Source organism: Heliconius melpomene, chromosome 4 (genome assembly GCF_056956725.1).
Source record: "Heliconius melpomene rosina isolate 202511_hmr_F chromosome 4, ASM5695672v1, whole genome shotgun sequence".
NCBI classification, from domain to species: domain Eukaryota; kingdom Metazoa; phylum Arthropoda; class Insecta; order Lepidoptera; family Nymphalidae; genus Heliconius; species Heliconius melpomene.
The window spans coordinates 1,329,607-1,351,527 of record NC_140392.1 but is presented as its reverse complement, the minus strand read 5'-3'; the positions used below and the strand labels follow the sequence as shown (position 1 = coordinate 1,351,527).

At 32.4% G+C, this 21,921-nt stretch overlaps 3 protein-coding genes across 6 annotated transcripts; 2 read left to right on the top strand and 1 right to left on the bottom strand.

Annotated features, from left to right (window-relative positions):
* The first annotated feature begins 253 nt into the window (after window positions 1-253).
* On the top strand, window positions 254-4,366 carry LOC146539358 (uncharacterized). The gene is made up of 4 exons (XM_085184986.1): window positions 254-405; window positions 488-863; window positions 1,143-1,355; window positions 1,998-4,366. The coding sequence occupies exons 1-4, from the start codon at window positions 376-378 to the stop codon at window positions 3,305-3,307; spliced, it is 1,929 nt and encodes a 642-aa protein (XP_085041112.1). The 5' UTR covers window positions 254-375; the 3' UTR covers window positions 3,308-4,366.
* A 3-nt stretch (window positions 4,367-4,369) lies between these two features.
* On the bottom strand, window positions 4,370-10,437 carry LOC146539357 (mitochondrial import inner membrane translocase subunit TIM50-C-like). Of its 2 annotated transcripts, none has more exons than XM_085184988.1 (8): window positions 10,224-10,437; window positions 9,904-10,084; window positions 9,340-9,511; window positions 8,032-8,165; window positions 7,345-7,570; window positions 6,543-6,666; window positions 6,044-6,233; window positions 4,370-5,497 (listed from the first exon to the last, which is right to left on the bottom strand). In XM_085184988.1, exons 1-7 carry the CDS (start codon window positions 10,360-10,362, stop codon window positions 6,055-6,057), a joined length of 1,155 nt encoding a protein of 384 aa, XP_085041114.1. In that variant the 5' UTR covers window positions 10,363-10,437; the 3' UTR covers window positions 4,370-5,497; window positions 6,044-6,054. The 2 variants fall into 2 exon arrangements, with proteins under 2 accessions (XP_085041114.1, XP_085041113.1); XM_085184987.1 differs by having other exon boundaries at window positions 6,053-6,233.
* Window positions 10,438-10,486: 49 nt separating this feature from the next.
* Window positions 10,487-21,392, top strand: LOC146539356 (sorbitol dehydrogenase-like). Of its 3 annotated transcripts, XM_085184991.1 has the most exons (9): window positions 10,487-10,585; window positions 10,914-11,010; window positions 18,468-18,501; window positions 18,606-18,739; window positions 18,952-19,142; window positions 19,530-19,714; window positions 20,082-20,260; window positions 20,781-20,902; window positions 21,228-21,392. In XM_085184991.1, the coding sequence occupies exons 3-9, from the start codon at window positions 18,480-18,482 to the stop codon at window positions 21,370-21,372; spliced, it is 978 nt and encodes a 325-aa protein (XP_085041117.1). In that variant the 5' UTR covers window positions 10,487-10,585; window positions 10,914-11,010; window positions 18,468-18,479; the 3' UTR covers window positions 21,373-21,392. The 3 variants fall into 3 exon arrangements, with proteins under 3 accessions (XP_085041117.1, XP_085041118.1, XP_085041116.1); XM_085184992.1 differs by lacking the exons at window positions 10,487-10,585; window positions 10,914-11,010 and adding an exon at window positions 10,733-10,869; XM_085184990.1 differs by lacking the exons at window positions 10,487-10,585; window positions 10,914-11,010 and adding an exon at window positions 11,244-11,487.
* Window positions 21,393-21,921: the final 529 nt, after the last annotated feature.

The window sequence follows — 21,921 nt, the reverse complement described above, 5'->3', positions numbered from 1 at the left end:
ATTTATATTTTCTTCGCTGTTGTTTCGAGGCAAAGCGCGGCGTTGAGTTCCGCCACTCAACACGTCATGTCTCCAGAATTCCGCGAAAAGCGGGGAACGGAGTGTCTTAACACTAAGTTCCTTCTGCCTAATCTGGTGTGTGCGGGATACAGCGTGAAACTGATTTAATTATTATTATTGTCAATGCTTTTTTAGGCGTGTCATAAAACTTATTTTATAGTTTAATCTGTCTATTATTTTAAGAAAAGTAAACTGTCAATGTCAAAAACACATGTTGAAGTTGGTACCTATTCAAACTTCAAACAAGTTCGACAAGAAAATGTTAGCGTAATTTGGTTTTGCATATAAAATCATTATATAGTTTTATTTTCCAATATGTCAGGCGGAAGAAGTAAATCTACTAAGGTATTTTTTTATTCTGTAGAAAATGAAATATTCCTTTATATAACTTATATAAACATCAATTTTTAAAATTTGTTCCTTCTAGCGCAAAAAGAAAGACATTGAATTTACCGCTGAAAACATTGATAATACAGCACCTGTTCAAAAAATCTTAGATGAACTACATCACAAAAATCCTCAAGCATATTTATTTTATTCCCGTAATATAAAACAGAGACATACTACTGCAACAGCTTTAAAAAACTATCATTATGTGGTGCCAGGCTTTTCTTTAAGCACTTTTGATAATGATTGGGATGGAGAACTTAATATAGACTTTTTTGAAACATTCTCTTATAAAAGTTTAACACCAAAAATGATTTCTACTTTAAAACACATAGAAAAGGCAGATCCAGTAACAAGTTATATGAAGACTAAAATGGAATGGCAAAGAGGATGCCGAAATCTAAGACTGACTGGTGGTTAGTATTCACTAACTAAAGTTGAATTTAAAAATTTAACTATTAGTAGAGTACGGCTTGTAATGGTGTGAGTGGGAATTTGATCCCAACTTGGTAAAATTATATATAATTATTTTCATTTCCACATTCTGGTAGACAAAGAACTGTACTGAGTTTCCACACTTGCCATATCATTTTTCAATATGTAGAAAAAGGAGTGTTATGTTATAGTCATCCTGTTAACCAGTGAAAAGTCGCTAAAAATTTTTTTTACATACATGCAAAATTTAAAATTTTTAGCTTTTACTAATATGATGCAAAAGTACGAAAGTCTAAATGAAGAAGTAGTGCAGTGTCCAAAGCACATTGTGGACATGGCAGCCCATCTCGACAGTAATCCCGATCCATATTTTGATTGTACATACAATTGGTATTATGCTGGTAATGGCAATTTACAACTCATGTGTATTGACTGGATAGATTATTTGCTATATAGTGAATTTTCTACTGTTTGTAAGTAAAATATTTTCTAAGAGTTTTTATTTTTACTATTCTTATAAATATATCTCACACATGGCAGGGTAGCCAGAGGGAACCTAATGTTAAGACACTGTTTCTCACTTTCTGCCGAATTGTGGAGGCATTGAGTGTTGAGTGATGGAACTCTACCTTTGTGTAAATTTAAACAAATATTTCATTTCCTCGAGTGGGAATTGAACCCACAACTGGGCACCACTAATTATTAATTTATTAATAATGATTATTTTTAGGGGCTTTTTATTTTTAGTGCTCAGTGACACAAGTGTGCATATGTAAATGCGACAGTTGTGGGTTTGATTCCTACTCGTAGAATAACATATTTACTATTTTAATTTCCCCACTCTGATCCTGAGGCAAAGACCAGCATTGAATTTGGTTGACCAGAGTTGAGTAAATGCCAAATGAAAATTCGACGGAAACTGGAGAGCTAATAATGGACTAACTGATTGAGTCTTAACACTAGTTTCTCAGGTACTCTCTACCCTGATGTTTGCAGCATACAGTGCAACATAAGCTAGTTTTTTTTTATAAATTACCAATTTTTGTACATAAGAATATTAAATGTAAAAGTCCTTACTGTATAAAAATAACAACACAAATTTATAAAAATTTCAGATATATCTCATTTCAACAGAAATGAACATATAATTGATGAGACACCAGCTGCAACATTTGACTGTGGGACAGATTGTTATATTCTTGAAACCATTTGTTCAACAAACAACATTATTGCATTGAGAACAAAATATAAGATTTTTATATTAAAAACTGTCACACAAAACTGTAAGCTGCTAATCGAACTTGTTAAATGTGTAGGATCAGAGTTACCATACACTGGCATATCATTTGATGATTATCATAAAAATATATTATATATTACAACTTTAGATAGCAAACTAAGTATAGTTAATTTAGATAGGGTAAAGGCTAGAAGTATTAAATTAAAAAGCAAAATTTCAATGGTGGATAACTGGAACACAGTCCTCGGTACTGGACGAGGCTATTTTACACATGTTGGACGAAAATCCATTTCCATATATGATAAAAGATCTAATAAACGTGTTTCGGTTTGGACAGAATTAAGAAATTTAACCGATGAAATTGGCTGTAATGATATAAGTGTTGCAAAATTCATTGGGGAGCATTCATTATATTTTGGCACAGATCACCATCTTTTCTTAATGGATTTACGAAATATGAATCATAATGACAAAGCTAAAGTCATACAACGATGGACCCATGGCATGGAATGTATTCCTGCTTACATATCTCATACTAGTTTTGAAATGAATAAAGAACTTTTAGTTCTTAGCAGTCAGTGGTGTGAAGATATGTGTGTATTACCAAATAGTAGCAATATTATAAAAGAGATTGATTCCACTGGTATTTTTATACCTTACCGTCCTCCAAGTATTTTGAAAACTCTTGAGGAAGCACGGCAAAAAATGTTATGTAGTGATTTATATAATCCCATAGATACAAGAATATGTACAGCCATAACTGGTGTTTTAATAATGGAGAGGGCTGAGAAATATGATATTTTGATGCAAAATGCCCTCGGAGACATAACTTGTCACACCCTTTTCCCGGAATACATGGATACATTTGTTGATAATGAAGGACCTCAAAATTTACACGATTGGAGTACCTCATTCAAGCTGCCGACAAAAACTTATGAAGTATCATCAGTTGAAAACATAGCTAGCATTTGGAAGCAATTGAAGAGATTACCTGATAATTTCAGACTTGAGGGCGATCTTAACGATAAAAGTCTGTTTAATAAATCTGAGATTTCAGAAGCATTTGAAAAGGAAGAGGTGGACATAGGTTTGCAGGAAGTTTGGTTGAAAGGCCAGAGCGAGAGTGTTGTGGATCAATCGTCATTTGCCCTTGATTTATATTTTTCAGAAGATGAAAGTGAATAAATGCTATATTATGGTGCAGTTCTAAAATAACTGAATGAATAATCGATGGTTGTAGGTGTGAATCTCACTTGAATGAGTGTTCTTATTCAAATATTTATTTTTATTAAATTAGCTAAATTGTTGTTTGATATTATTTGTAATTTTTTAATACTGAGACTAACAGCATTAATCTCATAAGCAGGGTATTCAAAGGACACCTAGTGTTATGAGTTAAGACACTCCATTCCTTACTTTCCGTAGAATTCTGGAGGCATTGCTTGCTGAGTGACAACACCGCACTTTACCTCGACACCAGAGCGAATAAATGGAAATATTAATTTAAATCAATAAATTAATATTAATTTCATGTTAAAAAAAATCAAAAAGTTTAATTTCACTCTTAGTGAAAATTTCAAAAAAATATATATTAATATTTTTTGTACCTATAGACTATTTTTTTATCCCGGAATTCTCACGAGTGGTTTGTGTATGGGCCATCTACATAAATAAATATGAAATAACTAAACATGTACCATTTAAGTACGACAATTTTTTGCAAGCACAATCAAAAGAAAAAATTCTCATAAAGCTTAAGTTACGATTTATATATAAATAAGATTAAGGCCTGTCGCGGCGCAGGAGTCATAAGCGCACGACTATAACCGCGATAAGTGGATTCGATTCTCACTCGAGAAAAACGAATATTTAATATTTTTATTTTATCGCTCTGGGCACGAGTGTAGCGCGGTGTTAAGCTCCGTTGTTCAACACTAATAAAAAAAAGGGGAATAAAGCTTAATGAAGACGGTGCATTTTAACACTAAGTTCCCAGGTTCCCTTTGCACGCGGGGGCAGTTAGTAGTGAGTAAATAGGTTATTTGTTTTTACTATTTGGTATGTAGGAGATCCGAGAATATGTTATAATAAAAATAAGTGATTGGACTATAAATATTGAAATTAAACCTCATTAATTTTATTTTAACTAGTCAATAAATGTATTCTTTAAAAATTATATGTTCATATTTGGCTGTGTTATATTTTATCATAATAAAACAATTTTTCAAAGGATAATAAATAAAAGAGTTTTCATTTAACAAATCTATAATTAATATCTACAAGTGAGATAACAAGCATGTCATGCATGACGTCACACACACATACATACATTACACCAATATTAATATAAGTACAGGTTTAAACTTCAAATTCTAGATAATTAAAATGCCACGAAATTTTAAATAAGTAAGTAAATTTTAAGTAAGTTTTTAAGAAGTAGTTTTGAATTATTGTGGGAATGAAATTAGTATCAAAATTTACAACGAAAATGTTAAGTAAAGATCTTAATAGTTAATACCAAAATTTTAAACATTTTATAATCGAGAATAAAAACGTTTTATTATATGTTTTAGTATCAGGGTCATCCATAAAATAAAATGCATAAATTTTATGATTTCTTACTTTCCTAGAGGATCTAGTGTGACGTCACATTGCCAGTTTATTCGAAATTATTAAATTAAAACACCAGTTCTAAATTATTATTCTCTTAACTTTATGCTGTATCCCGTATATATATAGGGGTAGCTCTAGGGATTAGTAGGTAGTAGTAGGTAGTAGGGTACACTGGTACTTCTTCAAAGGTAACTCTGGAAACTCCGCTACCCACTCTTGACGATAAGTGTTTGACATTGCGTGTTGAGTGGTGGAACTTAACGCCGCGCTTTCTTAAGTTACCAGAGTGAGGAAATGAATCACTCTTCACCGTGTGACGTATTTCATGGATGGCCCCTAAAATATTGATACTACAATAGCCGTATAGAAATAATGGAGGAACTTTTTAAATATTAAGATTGCCTCTTTATAAATAAATTGGATTTAAGAACACGAAAAAAATAATTAAGGGCAATTTCTTTTTTTCCATCACTCTATTCTACCAATACTGTATTTCATTAAATGTTCAAATATAATTTAATCACATTAGTTGGTATCACATTATTATACAGAAGAATATAAACTTATTTAGTTTCTTGACATTTTACCTATTTCTTTACATACTTATATGAATATAATTTAATTTGATGTTTCATAAATATGAAAGTTAATTTCACGAATTTAACACAAACAGGAAGATATCATTCACATACATAACAGTTACGTAGGTTTGAAGCCAAACTTATACATTTGCTACTTCATTCGCTGACACTTTGCAGGAAACTGGAAAGAAACAATATTTATCAGGCAATATGTTTGTTATTAAGAATAATAAATTAAATTCCGTCATCACTCAGAAAGATTTATATCTTTTAAAAAATGATTTTTTTGTGTGATTAGATTAATTGCGGAATTATGACTTGTCATTCAATATCAAAGTATTACGTAACACTAAGTTAATTTAAAAAAAAAAAGACCCATGATAGTGCTGTTAAGAAGTGTCATGTATATAAGTGACAGTTGTGCGTATGAATCTGACTTGGTAGAATATTGTTGTCTTTATGAAATCTATATTCACACTCAAAGCGTTTTGCGCTACACTCGACAACTTGAAAAAATCAGGAAAAGCGCGGCGTTGAGTTCCGCTACTCACATGCAATGCCTCCAGAACTCGGCGGTAAATACAAAACGAAAATGTCTTAATGAGAATAGAGTCTTTTAACACTTTCCACATCTCTTCCCTCTGCCTACTGTGTGGGACACAGCATAAAGAAAAAAAGGGTATTTCTTTTAATTACACCATTTCTTTTAAGAAGTATCTAAACCCACATAACCAACCACTATCGTCTAGTAAACCCCCGCAACCAGGAGCCGGTGATGGTGGTGGTAGGCGGCGTCTCCTTCTCCATGTGCTCCAGCAGGCGTCGCTGGTTGTCACGGAAGGCCGCTATTGGGTCCTCGAACTGGCTGTAGTAGCGGAGCACCTCTCGAACGTCGGTTACGTTTGACATTGCTATAGCTGTAAAAAATATGTTATGATTTATAATACAATTTAATATAAATCTATATCATAATATTATAGAGGTTAAAGATAAAATTGATAATATTAAAAACAATATATTATGGATATTTTATAAAGTGCAAAAAACAATAATATACCGAAATGCTGTCGTTCAGTGCCTATAGAAATCGGCGGAAAGTAGGGAGCGGAGTGTCTTAACAATAGACTCCCACTGCATAGCCTGCTACAAGCGAGATACAGTGCAAAACTGATAATTATAAAATATAACTATTTTTATAAAAATTTAGATAAATAAGTATAACTAACCTTGTAACAAATTAGCCAAATCAAGAAGTGCAGTGTCGTCGTCAGCTCCCTTCCACTTCTTTAATATGAGCGCATTATCAGGTTGGAATTTAGTTGTCATTTTGTTCCAATCCACCACTATTACCTGAAACGAAATATAAAAAATTATTTATTTTTATAATAATATAAATTTATAAAATTATTTATACTTATTTTGTACTAGTACATATTTGCATAATTATTAGTTAATATTGTTAATATCATTGGGCAGGGGAGTTAAATAAACAACTCTTTTTTCACTTCAAGCTATTAGCTGCTTTAAGGCTGCAAGTATAGCAAGGTTAAGAAACTAATTCATCACTTTTCACCCAATTCTTAAAGCCATTACGTGTTAAAACTCAACGCCGCGTTTTATCATCTTAACAGAGCGAGGAAATGACAATAATTCATTACAACGAGTGAGAATCGAACACACGATCGTCGTAATTACATTCGGCAACCCACTGCGCCAAATTGCTTAAACAATAAAAGAGCAAAAAAGATAAAATAAAAAATGTTTTTGCTTTTGTTTCTATCACCATATCTTTAAGATAAGAGAATCATTACTCTCCATGAATTTCATTTCATGAATTTCATTAAATTCATTTTTTTTTTATCTAATGTGGAATATTTTCCATATTTTAAAAAAAATATGGATTTTAGAAAATTTCTATGAACTATAAATTTTTCTGAATATAATTTGCAGTTATATCAGTTTATAATCATTATAATCTTTGTTAGTTAGTCAATCTGTTTTTATAATATAATTAAATATTAAACTTACCTTCGACAAATCACGATTCAGACCTTCAAGATTTTTAACATGGACTCCATCTATAAAGTGAGTGGAATCTCTGAACAATCTGTAGGATATCATTTTGTTTTCAGGATCTAATTTGTCTAAAACTGGCCAAATCATAAAACCGTTCTCAGAAGTAAATATAACAACTTCGTAATCCGAGTTAGCTACTGTTTGTAAAAATTGATCGACGCCAGGACGCTTTTTGAATCTGAAATTTTTATATAATAAAATAAAAACATGTGTATTTCTGTGAGCTTCATGCCTTAAAGCAGAATATAGAGGGAATTTTGTTCCCCATACACAGCCGCATTTCGGCGGAACTCAACGCCACGCTTTTTACTTATTACCAGGACAAGAAAATTAAAATAATAAATAATTTATTCTCGAGATTGGCAATCGAATACATAATCGTCATAATATCTAAGAAATCTTATTCTATATAACCTACTACCTAACGGTAAGTGGAGAACGGAGTCTTAACATTAGGTTCCCTCTGCCTACTCTACTATAGGGATACAGCGTGACGGTGTTAAAACATAAGAGAAATTTAAGAATTTTCTTTTATTTAAACAATCCAGATTTAACGTTTTTTTACTATGTATTAAAAAAATTAAAAATAACAAAATCTAAAAATATACAATATAAGATATATTTTAAGCATTATATTACCTCCACCCAGTTTGATATGACCAGTCGGGATGTACAAGAACATCAGTGAATTCTAGCACTAAAGTATAAGTAGGTTGATATGGCGGCGGCAAGGGGTCCGGCAGAAGTTTTTCACGGGAAGGCTCTTTAATCATCTGTGCAATTAGGTGTATTCATTTATATACAATCTGCAAGTGCGATGTTTGCAGGTTCGATTCCTTGGGGGAACAATTTGTTCTCATTTTCTTGCTTTGTTAGCATGATAAAGTACTGTGTTGACTTCTTCAACCCAACAAGCAATTTATCGAAAATTAAGGAATATGTGTGGAACTGAGTGACTTATTCAAATTCAAATTCAAAATATTCTTTATTCAAATAGGCAATTATTATAAGCACTTTTGAATCGTCGAATGAACATATGAACAAAAAGCTACCACCGGTTCGGAAGGCAGTTCTGCTGAGAAGAGCCGGCAAGAAACTCAACAGTTGCTCTTTTCAAAGTCAATGGTATATTTTACTATTACATTAGCTGGCAGCTGTCCTGCCTGACATTCAATAGACATTAATTCCATACATGTTTATCCTCTAAATATTCTTGAACAGTGTAATACGCTTTACTTGTTAGAATTTTTTTTACAGATATTTTAAATTTTTGTAGTGGCAAACTAAGAATACACTGCGGAATTTTATTATATACACGTATACTCAGACCCATAAAGGATTTATTAACTTTCTGGAGGCGAAAACTTGGTGTAACAAGCTTATCTTTATTTCTCGTTTCTATCATATGATTGTCACTATGTTTACTATGACAATGTATATTTTGTCAGACAAAGAGAATGTTATAGTATATAAATTGGGAAGCAACTGTAATAATACCTGCATCTTTGAAAAAGTAAGCCTATCTCACTTAGTAAGCCTATCTCACCCTGCTTGGGTAGGCAAAGGGAACCTAATGTTGAGATGACCATTATACAAGTTATATTCAAAAATATCTATAAAAAAATATTTGCATGTAGTAATAATTGCATGGGTGAAGTTTAATTATTCTATTCCATACCTTTTACTAATAAAAAGATAAGATTAATGCCATCTTAAGTGAAGGAGGGTCAGCAGGAATATCCTCTATTTCATTGTTTTTCACATTATGTGGCCTTATGTTGTATTGCACAATACTTATCCATTTACACACAAGTTTTATCATTATCTATATATCATTCTTATTCTTTAAGCTTTAATTCTACCTCAATTATTTTATAAAAATTGATTTAACCATCTCTATAAAAAAATACTAATATATAAAATATGGATTAAGTTATTTAAAATTACCTTTTCATAAAATGTAAGTTCCTTCCAAGTTCTCCTCAGGTACTGCAAAGGCACTGGTAGGTGTGAAAATTCATCCTCTATGGGTCTGCCTTCATCATCTCTCCGTGGAGCTCCCATTTCAATAACCATACAACCTCCCATAATGGTCATCGCTCCACCAAAGGCTGCAAAACTAATTACTATGATTATTAATTGACATCTATGGATATCTTCTTTAAAGAATATGACTCTAAGATTTATATTAAAACATTGACATTTATATTTAAATGATATTATCTTTCTTTGTTTTATCTCATGCCTCATGCTTTATCCTGCACATAGCACAATGGACAGAGAGGATATTCTCAACTTTTATGGTGAACTTGTGATACTGTAGATTAAATTTACAAAACTCTGTAATCTGTCTTGTCAAGAGGGGAGAAACCATGGTTGTGCCATTGCATGTTGGACTGAGCACCTTACAATGACCTCAATAATTATTATACTTTCAAAAATATATCTTACGCATTCACATCATTTATATATTATAAATCTCGATTTTATAGCTATTTTTAAACGAAATACCCAATTTTCATTCGCCTCCAACTCTTTTCATTCTCCTCAGTCTTCTCTTTTTGCTCTTCGTCAAATTTTTGTTGTTCTTGTTGTATTTCTTGAGCATCTTTCTGGCTTGGAGTTGACTGAGGGAAAAATCGTCCGAGGATGTCTACCTTCTCAGGTTCTTTTGCGGTTTTGTTCTTATCCCCTGAAACCAATTATTATAATAGTTTTTCTACTAAATTAGACGGTTACTAATCGCCAACAAATGTATATTAAGGAATAAAATATTTTTCTATTATACTATTCAAATTTTTATTTAAAAATATAGTTAAATCGAAACTAACCTATATTTTCAGAAGAATAAAATCTTACAGAGCTTGTCGATAAAAGAAATATATTTTGCCTCAAAAAATTTGTACTTTGAAGTTTAAGGCTATTACAACATATCGCCCGTGTTAGACAAAATGCTTTTCTAAAAGCCATTATTTTAATATTTTATAAACTAAACGCCGAATTCACATTTCTTTGAAACAAAACAACTGACATTGTCAAATTGCTGTCATTTGAACTCAAAACTATGTCATAGATAAAGCAAAAGTCTATGCAAATCATAAACGACTACCGGTTTGTAGCTGATAACATAAAAAATAGTTTTATATTAGTATTTACTTAATCAAATATGCTTGCTTGCTTCAAAAAATAATAAGTACGTATATAGAAACTTATACCCTCTAAATATATTTATGCTGTATCCCGCATGTAGAAGGGTAGACAAAGGGAACCTAGTGTTAAAACTCTCTTCTCCCCACTTTCCGCCGAAATCTAGAGGCATTGTTGAATGAAGTGAAGCTGAATCCTGAAAGATAAAAAAATAAATAGACCTATATAAATTTACTTTTTTCTATTAAGGCTCATCTGCGCTCGTAGCGCAGTATTATATCATCTTACTGTGAAGACGAAGTTTGGACACATAACAAGTGTGGATTCGGAGTTAGTATGATTATATCATATAAAATATTTTTTGCGGTTTCCAGATTCACCACTGTTCATGCAATCTATCTGATTTCATGAAGATTATGGTGATTTCATGAATCAGGTGGAAAGGCAAAAGCGAAGATGTCGTGACTTTTGGTAAGTTGGTTCTCTCTACAGCTTTCTTTCTCTTTCTTGCTCTTGCAGAAAGAGCGTTAAACGTAAATAATATTAAAAAAATCAGTATAATATATACAAATTTAAGTATTCTGAGAAAATTAAATTCAAAACTGTTTAAAATGAACAAAATTAATCAAATATATTATTTTAATGGTGTCACGTAGTTTATCATCATAATAAGATAAAAGTAAGTGTAAGTACTTAACACATGTTTGAAAATTAATTACAGATATCACCATAAAAAAAAATTCTATTGTTTTATGTTTTTCTTCAAACAAACTAATTGTTTATAAACTCTATATCAACAATGCTATCAATGTTTACACTAAATTATCATATTATTATGAAACAATTTTAAGTAATACCTTTTAAATAACGTAATACATTTAGTTTTTTTTGGGACACAAGATGGAAAACAACGCCGCTGTTTTGTACGGACCTAAAGATATGAGGGTCGTAAGTAAATATATTTTTTTCTATTTATTATTATCAATTGCGCAAGGGGGCAATGTGGGAAGGGGGAGAGCGGGGTGATCCGTGCCTACCCCAGCAATTAAGTAATTACAACAATATTTGTAGAATATTGTATGTTTGTTACGTTCCCACACAACCCGGGAATCGCTGACCTAGGACCACCCAGAACATGTCCCCCAACATTACCCATAATTTCATTTCCAATTAATACATTGCACAATTCTCTTAAATCTTGGAATTGTTATTTGAATCCCCGCACCTGCAGTTGTAATTAAAATTAAAATTAAACATAGAAATAAAAATCATTCTTGTCTCCGACTTTGAGCAAGTCTCACCTTTTGTAATAATAAGTTAATTTTAATAAAATATTTTTAAGTAAAATCGGTTTTTTTTGGAACCTACGCTGCCACCGTACATAATTGGCGCAGTCGGTAGGATACTCGCGGGCCGGGTCGCGAGCAACGTAACTTAAAATTCGGGAATATCGAATTTAACGTCTCCGCGGACCACCCGGGTGGCTCTCAAGCACCAGCACGAGTATCCAGAATCTACGAGGCGGCGCAGGAGTATCCAGACATTGATGCACCAGAGAAAACAGATTTAACCCAGTAAGTACATTAGAATCTTTCTAGTGATTGCTTACCCGTATTTTTAAGTTTCCTTTTTTCCGTTTCCCTTTTGTGGCAATTGGAGATTTTTTTTTTAATATTAATTTAGGTTTAATACGAATAAAAACGCGGTTCTTAAATTTCCTTTTTCGGTAATCTAAGATATATAGGTTTAGCAATTATTATTATAACGTAATTAATTTTTTATTAAATAGAATATAATTAAATTAAAATGTCGGAATTAGATAACATTTTTAAAGCTTTACGCCTAGTGCCCGAATTTGACGGAAATTCAAATGTTTTACCCAGATTTATTAGTTTATGCGATCAATTGGTACAGGAATTTATTAGTAATAATCCCGATAATAATTTAGTTAGTATTGCTCTTGCAAATGGTATTTTAAATAAAGTAACAGGCTCAGCGGCACGCTTAATAAATACAAGTGGTATTCCATCAGACTGGAGTGGCATTCGTAAGTCGCTAATTAATAATTTTTCAGATCAACGCGATGAAACTGCGTTGTACAATGATCTCTCTCTTTTAACACAGGGATCTAATACCCCTCAGGAATTTTATGAACGTTGCCAAAATTTATTTAGTACAATAATGACATATATTACATTGCATGAGGAAATTGGTACTACTATAGAAGCTAAAAGAATTTTATATCAGAAATTAACTTTGCAAGCGTTTTTAAGAGGTTTAAAGGACCCCTTAGGCTCACGCATACGATGCATGAGGCCGGAAACCATAGAAAAAGCGTTAGAATTCGTTCAAGACGAATTAAATACTATGTATTTACAGGCTCGAAATGAACCCGACAGGACAAAGCACCCCCAGAATTTTTCTTCTCAGTCTTTTAAGGTAAATAATTTTAATAACCACATTCCACAGTTTAAGCCACATTTTCAAGCTAATTATCCACTTCGTAATAATTTTATAACTAACCCACAACAGACATTTCATAGACAACACTTAGGCCCAACTCGTACTCAACAAATATTTAGAGCACAACCCCCAAATTATAATCCCCATAATGCATTTAGAATTATCCCACGTAATGCACCCTCACAATTTAACTCGACCTCTCAGGCACCTCGTCCTATGAGCGGTGTTAGTAATTTTGTACCTAGAAATTTACCACCTACTAGGCATATTCCAGGACATGATTGGAGTAAGCACGGAAACCCACCACCGTCGAATTATTTTAAAACAAGGGAAATGAATTTCCACGACAGTGACCTTTATGACCAGTACTATGACTATTATGATTATTATGACGATAATGAATATTATAATTACGACGATTATTATTACGCAAATCCATATTATAGTAGCGAACCACCCCAAGAATTATCTCAAAATTGCGAACAAATTGTAGAGGAACCTTCGTCATCAACCCATAATAAAGAGGATTTTCAGAAACTCAAAATTTTAGACAAACCAAAATAGAACTTAATCTCCAAACTCAACGTCAACTTCCCTATATTCAGATTAAAAATCCCCCTCTAAAATTACTTATCGATACCGGCGCGAATCAATCTTTTATAAGTCCAGATGCAGTAGAAAAATATTTTAATAAATTTTCTTTAAAATATGATCCTTTCGAAGTAAGTAACGTACACGCTGTAAGTAGACATAAGTATTCCGTAACAATACCCAGTTTTCCTGAATTTAATAGTAAAGATAGCATTACATTTTTTATATATAAGTTCCATAATTATTTTGACGGTTTAATCGGTACGGATTTATTAGATAAATGGGAAGCGACTATCGATTATAAAAGAAAATTATTTGTTACTTCAAACGCGTGCAACCCTATTCAAATTTATAATTCGTGTAATTTAAATTTGTACGAAAATATTATACCGGCAGGTACCTCGAAATTACTAAAATTACCAATTAATATTCGTGAAGGTGAAATTTTTATCCCAGAACAAGTAATCTCTAGTTGTATTATAAAGGAGTGTTTAACTTGCGCGAAAAATAACAGAGCTATTTTAGAAATTTATAACCCCACACGCAATGACATCATTTTTTCTATCGATAAACCTATCCAGGCGGAATTGAATAATATCGAATATAAGCATACCAAGCGAATGATAGAACGCGAAAAAGATGTTCTCTCCCGTTTACGGACTAGCCATTTAAATGAGGAAGAAAGAATTAATTTAGAAACGCTTTGTGGTCGTTATTCGGATATATTTTATTTAGAAGGCGAAACCTTAACGTTTAGCAATACAATTAAGCATTCGATTAAAACGACAGATGAAATACCCGTATATACTAAAAGCTATAGGTATCCTTTTATACATAGACAGGAAGTCAGGGAACAAATTCAGAGCATGTTAGATCAAGGAATTATTAGACCCTCAGACTCAGCTTGGAGCTCTCCCATATGGATCGTTCCAAAGAAAAGCGACGCTTCAGGAAAAACTAAGTGGCGCATTGTCATAGATTTTCGTAAAGTTAATGAAAAAACGATTGACGATAAGTATCCTATACCGAATATATCGGATATTTTGGATAAATTAGGTAATTGTCAATATTTCAGTACATTAGACCTTGCTAGCGGGTTCCACCAAATTGAGATGAACCCCGCTGATATTTCTAAAACTGCTTTTAATGTGGAGCATGGGCATTTCGAGTTTTTAAGAATGCCCATGGGCTTAAAAAACGCACCCTCGACCTTTCAAAGGGTCATGGATAATGTCTTACGTGGTTTACAAAATAAAATATGCTTAGTATATTTAGACGACATAATAGTTTTTAGCACTTCACTTCAAGAACACATAGAAAATTTAGGAAAAGTCTTTGATAGATTACGCGAGTCAAATTTTAGAATACAAATGAGTAAGTCGGAATTTTTAAAAAAAGAAACAGCATATTTAGGTCATATTATTACATGCGACGGAATAAAACCAAATCCCGACAAGATATCTGCTATTCAAAATTATCCCATTCCGAAAACGAGTACCGAGATAAAACGATTTTTAGGACTCGTAGGTTATTATAGAAAATTTATTCCCAATTTTGCAAAGATTATAAAACCACTCACTCAATGTTTAAAAAAAGGTTCAAAAATTATTTTAAATCAAGATTATACAGATTGTTTCGAAAAATGTAAAAAATTATTGATTAACGATCCCATCCTGCAATACCCCGACTTTTCCAAGGACTTTATACTGACTACGGACGCTTCGAATTTAGCTATAGGCGCTGTACTTTCGCAAGGACCTATTGGTTCAGATAAACCCATTGCATATGCATCTAGAACTTTAAACACGAGCGAAATTAATTATAGCACAATTGAGAAGGAATTACTAGCGATAGTTTGGGCTACGAAGTATTTCCGCCCCTATTTATTTGGAAGAAAATTTAAAATTATGACCGACCATAGACCCCTTCAGTGGATTATGAATATTAAAGAACCCAATTCCCGACTGACTCGATGGAGATTAAAATTAAGTGAATATGATTTTTCTGTAATTTATAAACAGGGTAAATATAATTGCAATGCCGATGCTTTATCCCGTATAGAGATTCATAATGAAGAAGCGAATTCAATTGCAGTAAATTGCTCAGAAAAATCCCCTTCGAATTCAAATACAGCAACCGTACATACAGACTCAGAAAACCCCATTTTAGAAATTCCCATAACTGACGACCCCTTAAATAAATTTCATAGGCAGATTATTTTTAACATAGTTGGCGACATTAAAAGTAGACCTGTGGTATCGAAAATATTTGAAAATTATATAAAAACTACGATTTCAATTTCAAGTTCAAATCTAGAAAACGACGTAGTATACGCGGTAAAAGAATATATAAATCCCAAGGTAAAAACTGGTATTTTAATTAATCCCCCATTAGGTATGTATAAAATAATCCCAATAATTCAAAATAACTTTAAAAGTTCTTCAATGAACCTTCTCCTTTGTAAAAATAATTTAGAAAATGTAAAAGATTATCTAAAACAACAAGAAATAATTAAAAACTATCATGAAGGTAAAACGAACCATCGCGGAATAAATGAAAGTTATCTCTCGTTATCGAAACGATATTTTTGGCCAAAATTAAAGGAACAGGTTACGAAATATATTAATGAATGTTCTATCTGCGGACAAGCGAAGTATGACCGTAATCCTATTAAGCAAAAATTTCAAATTGTTCCTCCCCCGACTAAACCTTTCACCATAGTTCATTTAGATTTATTTAGTGTGGAAAATCAAAAATATTTAACAATAATTGACGCATTTTCAAAATACGCACAAGCTTATCATTTAAGGGATGCTACTGCGATTAGTGTCGTACAAGGGTTATTAATGTTTTTCACTCATCACGGTGTGCCCTTGATGGTCGTAACCGATAGAGGTCCTGAATTTTCAAACCAATTATTTTTAGAGTTCCTTAGACTACATAAAATTATTCACCATAAGATTTTACCTTGTTCGCCTAATGAAAATGGAATAGTAGAACGGCTCCATTCCACATTATTAGAACATTTAAGAATATTAAAATTAAATCAAAATGGAGAATCAGTTATTAATCTCATGCCTTATGCTCTCTTAGCTTACAATAGTTCTATTCATAGTTTCACAAAATGTCGACCTTTAGATATAATAACTGGACATTTCGACCCCCGTGATCCCGTAGACATTGACCTGACAGAACAATTATTACAATTATATATAAGCGATCATCGTGATCGAATGAAAAAGGTTTATGACATTATTAACGAATCTTCTTTACACCAACGAACCCAAATTATTGAAAATTTAAATAAAAATAGAGAACCTGAGACTATTTACTTACCCGACCAACAGATATTCATACGAAACCCTAAATCATCTCGACAAAAACTAGCCTCTCGTTTTACTCACGATAATGTTTTAGCTGATTTACCAATACACATTTATACAAAGAAAAAACGATTACCTGTTGCAAAAACGAGGCTAAAAAGAGTACCTAATAGTGCTCGATTGACTGACGATCCTGTTAATGACCTTGACCCTAGCGGAAGAAATTAATTTTAGTAACGTGTAGATTTAAGTAAAATTCGTAATAGTTTAGACTCCGTTAAATTACAAATAAATAATATTGAGCCGATTTTAAAGCTTTCCCTTTTCCAAATGCAATGCAGCTGAAAACTTTTGAGTTTAATCGTGTTAAGAGAGGACTCATTGATAGATTATGTAATAGATTATGAAAAGTATTTCGGGAAATCTCGACTACACGGACGCCATAAAGTATGATAGAGCCATTAACTTACTAGAAAAATTAATGAATAATTTAACGAATATTAATATAACTTTTACACATATAACTTAAATATTTTTAATTTTATTATAGTTATCATTCTATTTTCGCTTTTAATATGTATCAAGGTATGTTAAGCAAATTAAATACATTATATAAGAAAAAATAACTTTTAGATATTAGTTTTAGATACTATTTTGACGTAATAAAGGTTGGTTATTATTATAATGCTAAATATATTATTTTAATTTTCAAGTTTCCAATTGTTTTCCCTAAGAATTTTCCTGAATCATTTGTACTCTGTACCTAAAATAAATCGCCACATCTTTTATTCCTCTCACCCCTTCCTAGCAATTCACGAAAAAGATTTTATGTACCTACATAGAGGCTGAATGCCCGAAGATCGGTGAATCATACCTATATGATCTTATTGTTAACTAAAACCTACAAGGAAATTCTGAAATAACACAAAAAAACTGAAATTTTCGAGGCAACTAAGAAATTTTCCGCACAGCAACCTATTTCGAAAATATCTATCTAATAGTCTTTATCATACCACAGTTCCATTTTATGAAATTAATTTATGAAACTTAAGAAAAATGAAAAGCCGAAGCCATCGAGTGAAGGGAATTCTTCAAAGGGAGAGACCAGCGCTCGAGATCCACTAGAGCACATTCTCCAGCACTATTCGAGATCCAAGGACACCGAATAGGTGCTGTTCTTCAGGAGGGAGGTGTTACGTTCCCACACAACCCGGGAATCGCTGACCTAGGACCACCCAGAACATGTCCCCCAACATTACCCATAATTTCATTTCCAATTAATACATTGCACAATTCTCTTAAATCTTGGAATTGTTATTTGAATCCCCGCACCTGCAGTTGTAATTAAAATTAAAATTAAACATAGAAATAAAAATCATTCTTGTCTCCGACTTTGAGCAAGTCTCACCTTTTGTAATAATAAGTTAATTTTAATAAAATATTTTTAAGTAAAATCGGTTTTTTTTGGAACCTACGCTGCCACCGTACATAATTTGTTTGTAAATACAATAATATAACAACAGTATTTAAATATAATAATATTTGTTTCAGGTAAAATGGCCTATGCCAGTGATCAACGAAAATGGTAAATAATATATTTATTAAAGTATTATAATATATTACAAATAAAATAAGCATTGTCAGTCATTTATTACAAAAAATAAAAATTAAGTATAACGACTTTTGCAGAGGTACTAATAAAAATGGAATGTGTCGGAATCTGTGGCTCTGATGTAAAGCTATATTCCAGTGGCAAATGTGGATTGGAGGTTCTCAGTCAACCCATTGTCATGGGCCACGAAGGTGCTGGTACAGTAGTTCAGGTACGGCGAATAATTTTCATATTGTTTTTCTTGCAATACAAGGTATTATTTGATATGAGTATACAATTAAACTGTGAATTTTACATATATAGAATAATGAAAAGACGATTTTTGTACTGATTTCTAGATTTCCGAAACTTATATACATAACGTTTTATATCATATTGATACATTGTTTTCCCGTGAAATAAAAAAAACCTATGATAATTTAGGTGGGTAGTAAAGTAACAAACGTGGCGGTAGGGGACCGTGTAGCGGTAGAGCCCACGCAGCCGTGTCGAAGCTGCGACCTCTGCAAGCAAGGCAGATACAACCTGTGTGTCAAACCCAGCTACTGCTCCACTGCAGACACTTCGGGAAACATTTGCAATTATTATAAGCATGTCGCTGATTTTTGCCATAAGTATGTATTTTTTTGTTATTTAAGTTAAAATAACTTCAATATATTATGTAGTATTACATAGAAGTTCCCGTATCGCAGTTAAAATTTACTTTGTATAATACTAGTGACCCTCTCGCGGCTTCGCCCACTTGAAGTACCTACACAACTATTTATTTACTGATCTGACTTACTTACGTGTTCTTATAACATTATAATTTTAAATATGGCATCTATTATATAAATAGTTTATTAAAAATAAAAAGCATAGTTTTATAAATATTTAAATTAAGATAAAACAGTTAATTTATTGCAATAAACAAAATACTTCCTCTATCCTGCCTCCATATGTACCTTACCTAAATAAATTTTTACAATATGTAATAATAATGAAATCTAAAACACTCACAGAATCCCAGACAACGTAACACTAGAAGAAGGTGCCGCGGTACAGCCATTGGCCATCGCGATCCACGCGTGCAGCCGCGCCAACATCCGCCTGGGCAGCGTGCTGGTCGTACTCGGCGCGGGCCCTATAGGCGTGCTGTGCGCGCTCACCGCACGCTCTATGGGGGTGTCTAAAATACTTATGACTGGTATTATTTTATATTTAGTTTGTTTTGTTATAAAATAATGATATCAGGTTCTTTTTTCTTGAAATAAAAATATGTCTCTGAGAAGCTCAATATCAGCGAGCGTTCTCTATTTTCGTGTGACTGACGTGAAGCGTTAGTCTTATCAATAATCTATTCGATTCTCTAATATAACACTACCATTTATTTCTGTCTTATTTTATTTATAAATATATGTATTTTATTTATAATATATTTTAAATTGTTTTACATTTTTTTTAACTGTTTTACATCATGGGAAAGAAAAATACTTTTTAGAAACCATATAAAAATGTCCCACTACGTTCAAATTATTGTGTTTTACTAAAAAGTATCATTTTAAACTGTCCAGATGTAGTTGAGTCTCGACTGAAAATAGCAAAGGAATTGGTCGCTGATTACACGTTGCTCGTGAAACCAGATAGTAAAAATGAAGATGTTGTGGAAGAAATCACAAAAATCTTGGGTACCTCTCCCCACGTGGCCATAGACGCGTGCGGGTATGAGTCCAGCCAGAGTGTGGCTATGTTGGTAAATATAACCTTGTAGTTGCATATTTTTTTTACATTTTAAAACTATTATTCTACACTTCCAAGAATCCACTTCACAGATAGACAGAAAGAGATAATCTAGTTTCGAGACACTCTGTTTGCCCTTACCGCATTGGCGCATTTAACAACGTCACACTTCGTCTTTCCAAAGCAAGGAAATTACAATCAGCCATCATATTATTTTTCCAAAAAAAAAAAAATTCTCGAGTTATTGGGAAAGACTACTCGACGGAGTAAATAAAACATTACATGTAGCCGTGGCCCAGGGGCACAAGAATGACTGTAACGCGACGGTTCGCATGGGTTTGATCCCCACTCGAAGGAATGAATTACTTATTAATATTTTCACGTGACGAAGTGAAAACGGGGAAACGCAAGTGAAAGTGGGGAACCAAGTGTCTTTCTTAACACTAGGTTCTCTCTGCCTACTCCGCTGCGGGATAATTAATTTTTGAAATTAGTATGATTTTTTAAATTAATATCAGTAATTATATGTATAGGTAACTCGTTCCGGCGGTACGGTGTTGGTGGTCGGTATCGGCGAAGCGTACGCGCGCGTCCCGCTGAGCAACGCAATGCTAAGAGAAGTGGACGTCCGAGGGGCATACAGATTGCTCAATTCGTAAATACTTTTAATTGATAAATTTTGATTTTTGTTCTTCTTTATTCGTTATTTAAATGTAATCTCGAGGAGTGTAAGCCCATGGAGTGGCAGGAAATAACCCAGTGTTTAATATTTTCATTTCTTCACTCTAGTGACGAATATCAGGAACAGTAATAAAAAAGTAATCTCTCAACTTAAACTCGAACTCAGAACCATAGTCAGCAGTTTGTGATGATGATACCATATATCTCATTTTAGTGTTATTTTATGCAGTGCAATGCATCGCAGTAATATATTGATTAGGTACTATAACTAAAAGTTAGAGTATATTAATTCTTTCTAGGTATCCGGTAGCGTTGGCGGCGGTATCGAGTGGAGCCATAAATCTTAAATCCTTCATAACACATCATTTCCCATTGGAAAAGTCAAAGGAGGCTCTAGAATATGCTGCCACTGGTGCAGCTATGAAAATTATTATACATTTATAATAAATATACAAGTATTTTCATTGTGCTTCTCATTTTAATAAAGCTATTACCGACCGATATTACCTATTCTGGATGGTGAAATATTAAATTAAAACTAATTACTAACAGTTATTTATGACCATAGTTACTAGTTTTAAAATCTTCGCATCTTGTTAAATTCGAATATTACGTAGGTATGGCTTGCAGTTAAAATGAAGATATCTTTACTTCGATAGTCTCTACTTAAAGCAAAGTCGTGGAAATCAATGATAAAAGATTATTTCCAAAAAAGTATAATATTAAATATAGGTGAATAGGTAGTTGTTAACAACATGGAATAATTTCCATGGATTTGTTTCTGAATAGAATTGAATTTAAAAGGAATCATTATTTAATTGCAACTTGCAACAACTTATAAAGTAATTATCACAAAAATGATTAACTCCTTTTTAAAAAAACAACTTTTTAAGTCCTATCCAAATAATACTCTTATAAATATTCTTTATTTTAATTAAAATTATTATTGAGATCTATCTTATTTGTATTATCATTTTTAAATGTTTAGTGAAA

Bases quoted from the DNA above. Each gene is read 5' to 3' on its own strand.
- LOC146539358 (XM_085184986.1), top strand. From the start codon at position 376: ATGTCAGGCGGAAGAAGTAAATCTACTAAG. The intron at 864-1,142 runs GTTAGTATTCAC...TAAAATTTTTAG, and splicing joins AAATCTAAGACTGACTGGTG to CTTTTACTAATATGATGCAA. The intron at 1,356-1,997 runs GTAAGTAAAATA...TAAAAATTTCAG, and splicing joins TAGTGAATTTTCTACTGTTT to ATATATCTCATTTCAACAGA.
- LOC146539357 (XM_085184988.1), bottom strand. From the start codon at position 10,362: ATGGCTTTTAGAAAAGCATTTTGTCTAACACGGGCGATATGTTGTAAT. The intron at 6,667-7,344 runs GTAAGTTTAATA...ATTTCGTTTCAG, and splicing joins TGAATCGTGATTTGTCGAAG to GTAATAGTGGTGGATTGGAA. The intron at 6,234-6,542 runs GTTAGTTATACT...TATTTTTTACAG, and splicing joins TTTGGCTAATTTGTTACAAG to CTATAGCAATGTCAAACGTA.
- LOC146539356 (XM_085184990.1), top strand. From the start codon at position 11,440: ATGGAAAACAACGCCGCTGTTTTGTACGGACCTAAAGATATGAGGGTC. The intron at 18,502-18,605 runs GTAAATAATATA...CGACTTTTGCAG, and splicing joins GCCAGTGATCAACGAAAATG to AGGTACTAATAAAAATGGAA. The intron at 20,261-20,780 runs GTAAATATAACC...TTATATGTATAG, and splicing joins GCCAGAGTGTGGCTATGTTG to GTAACTCGTTCCGGCGGTAC.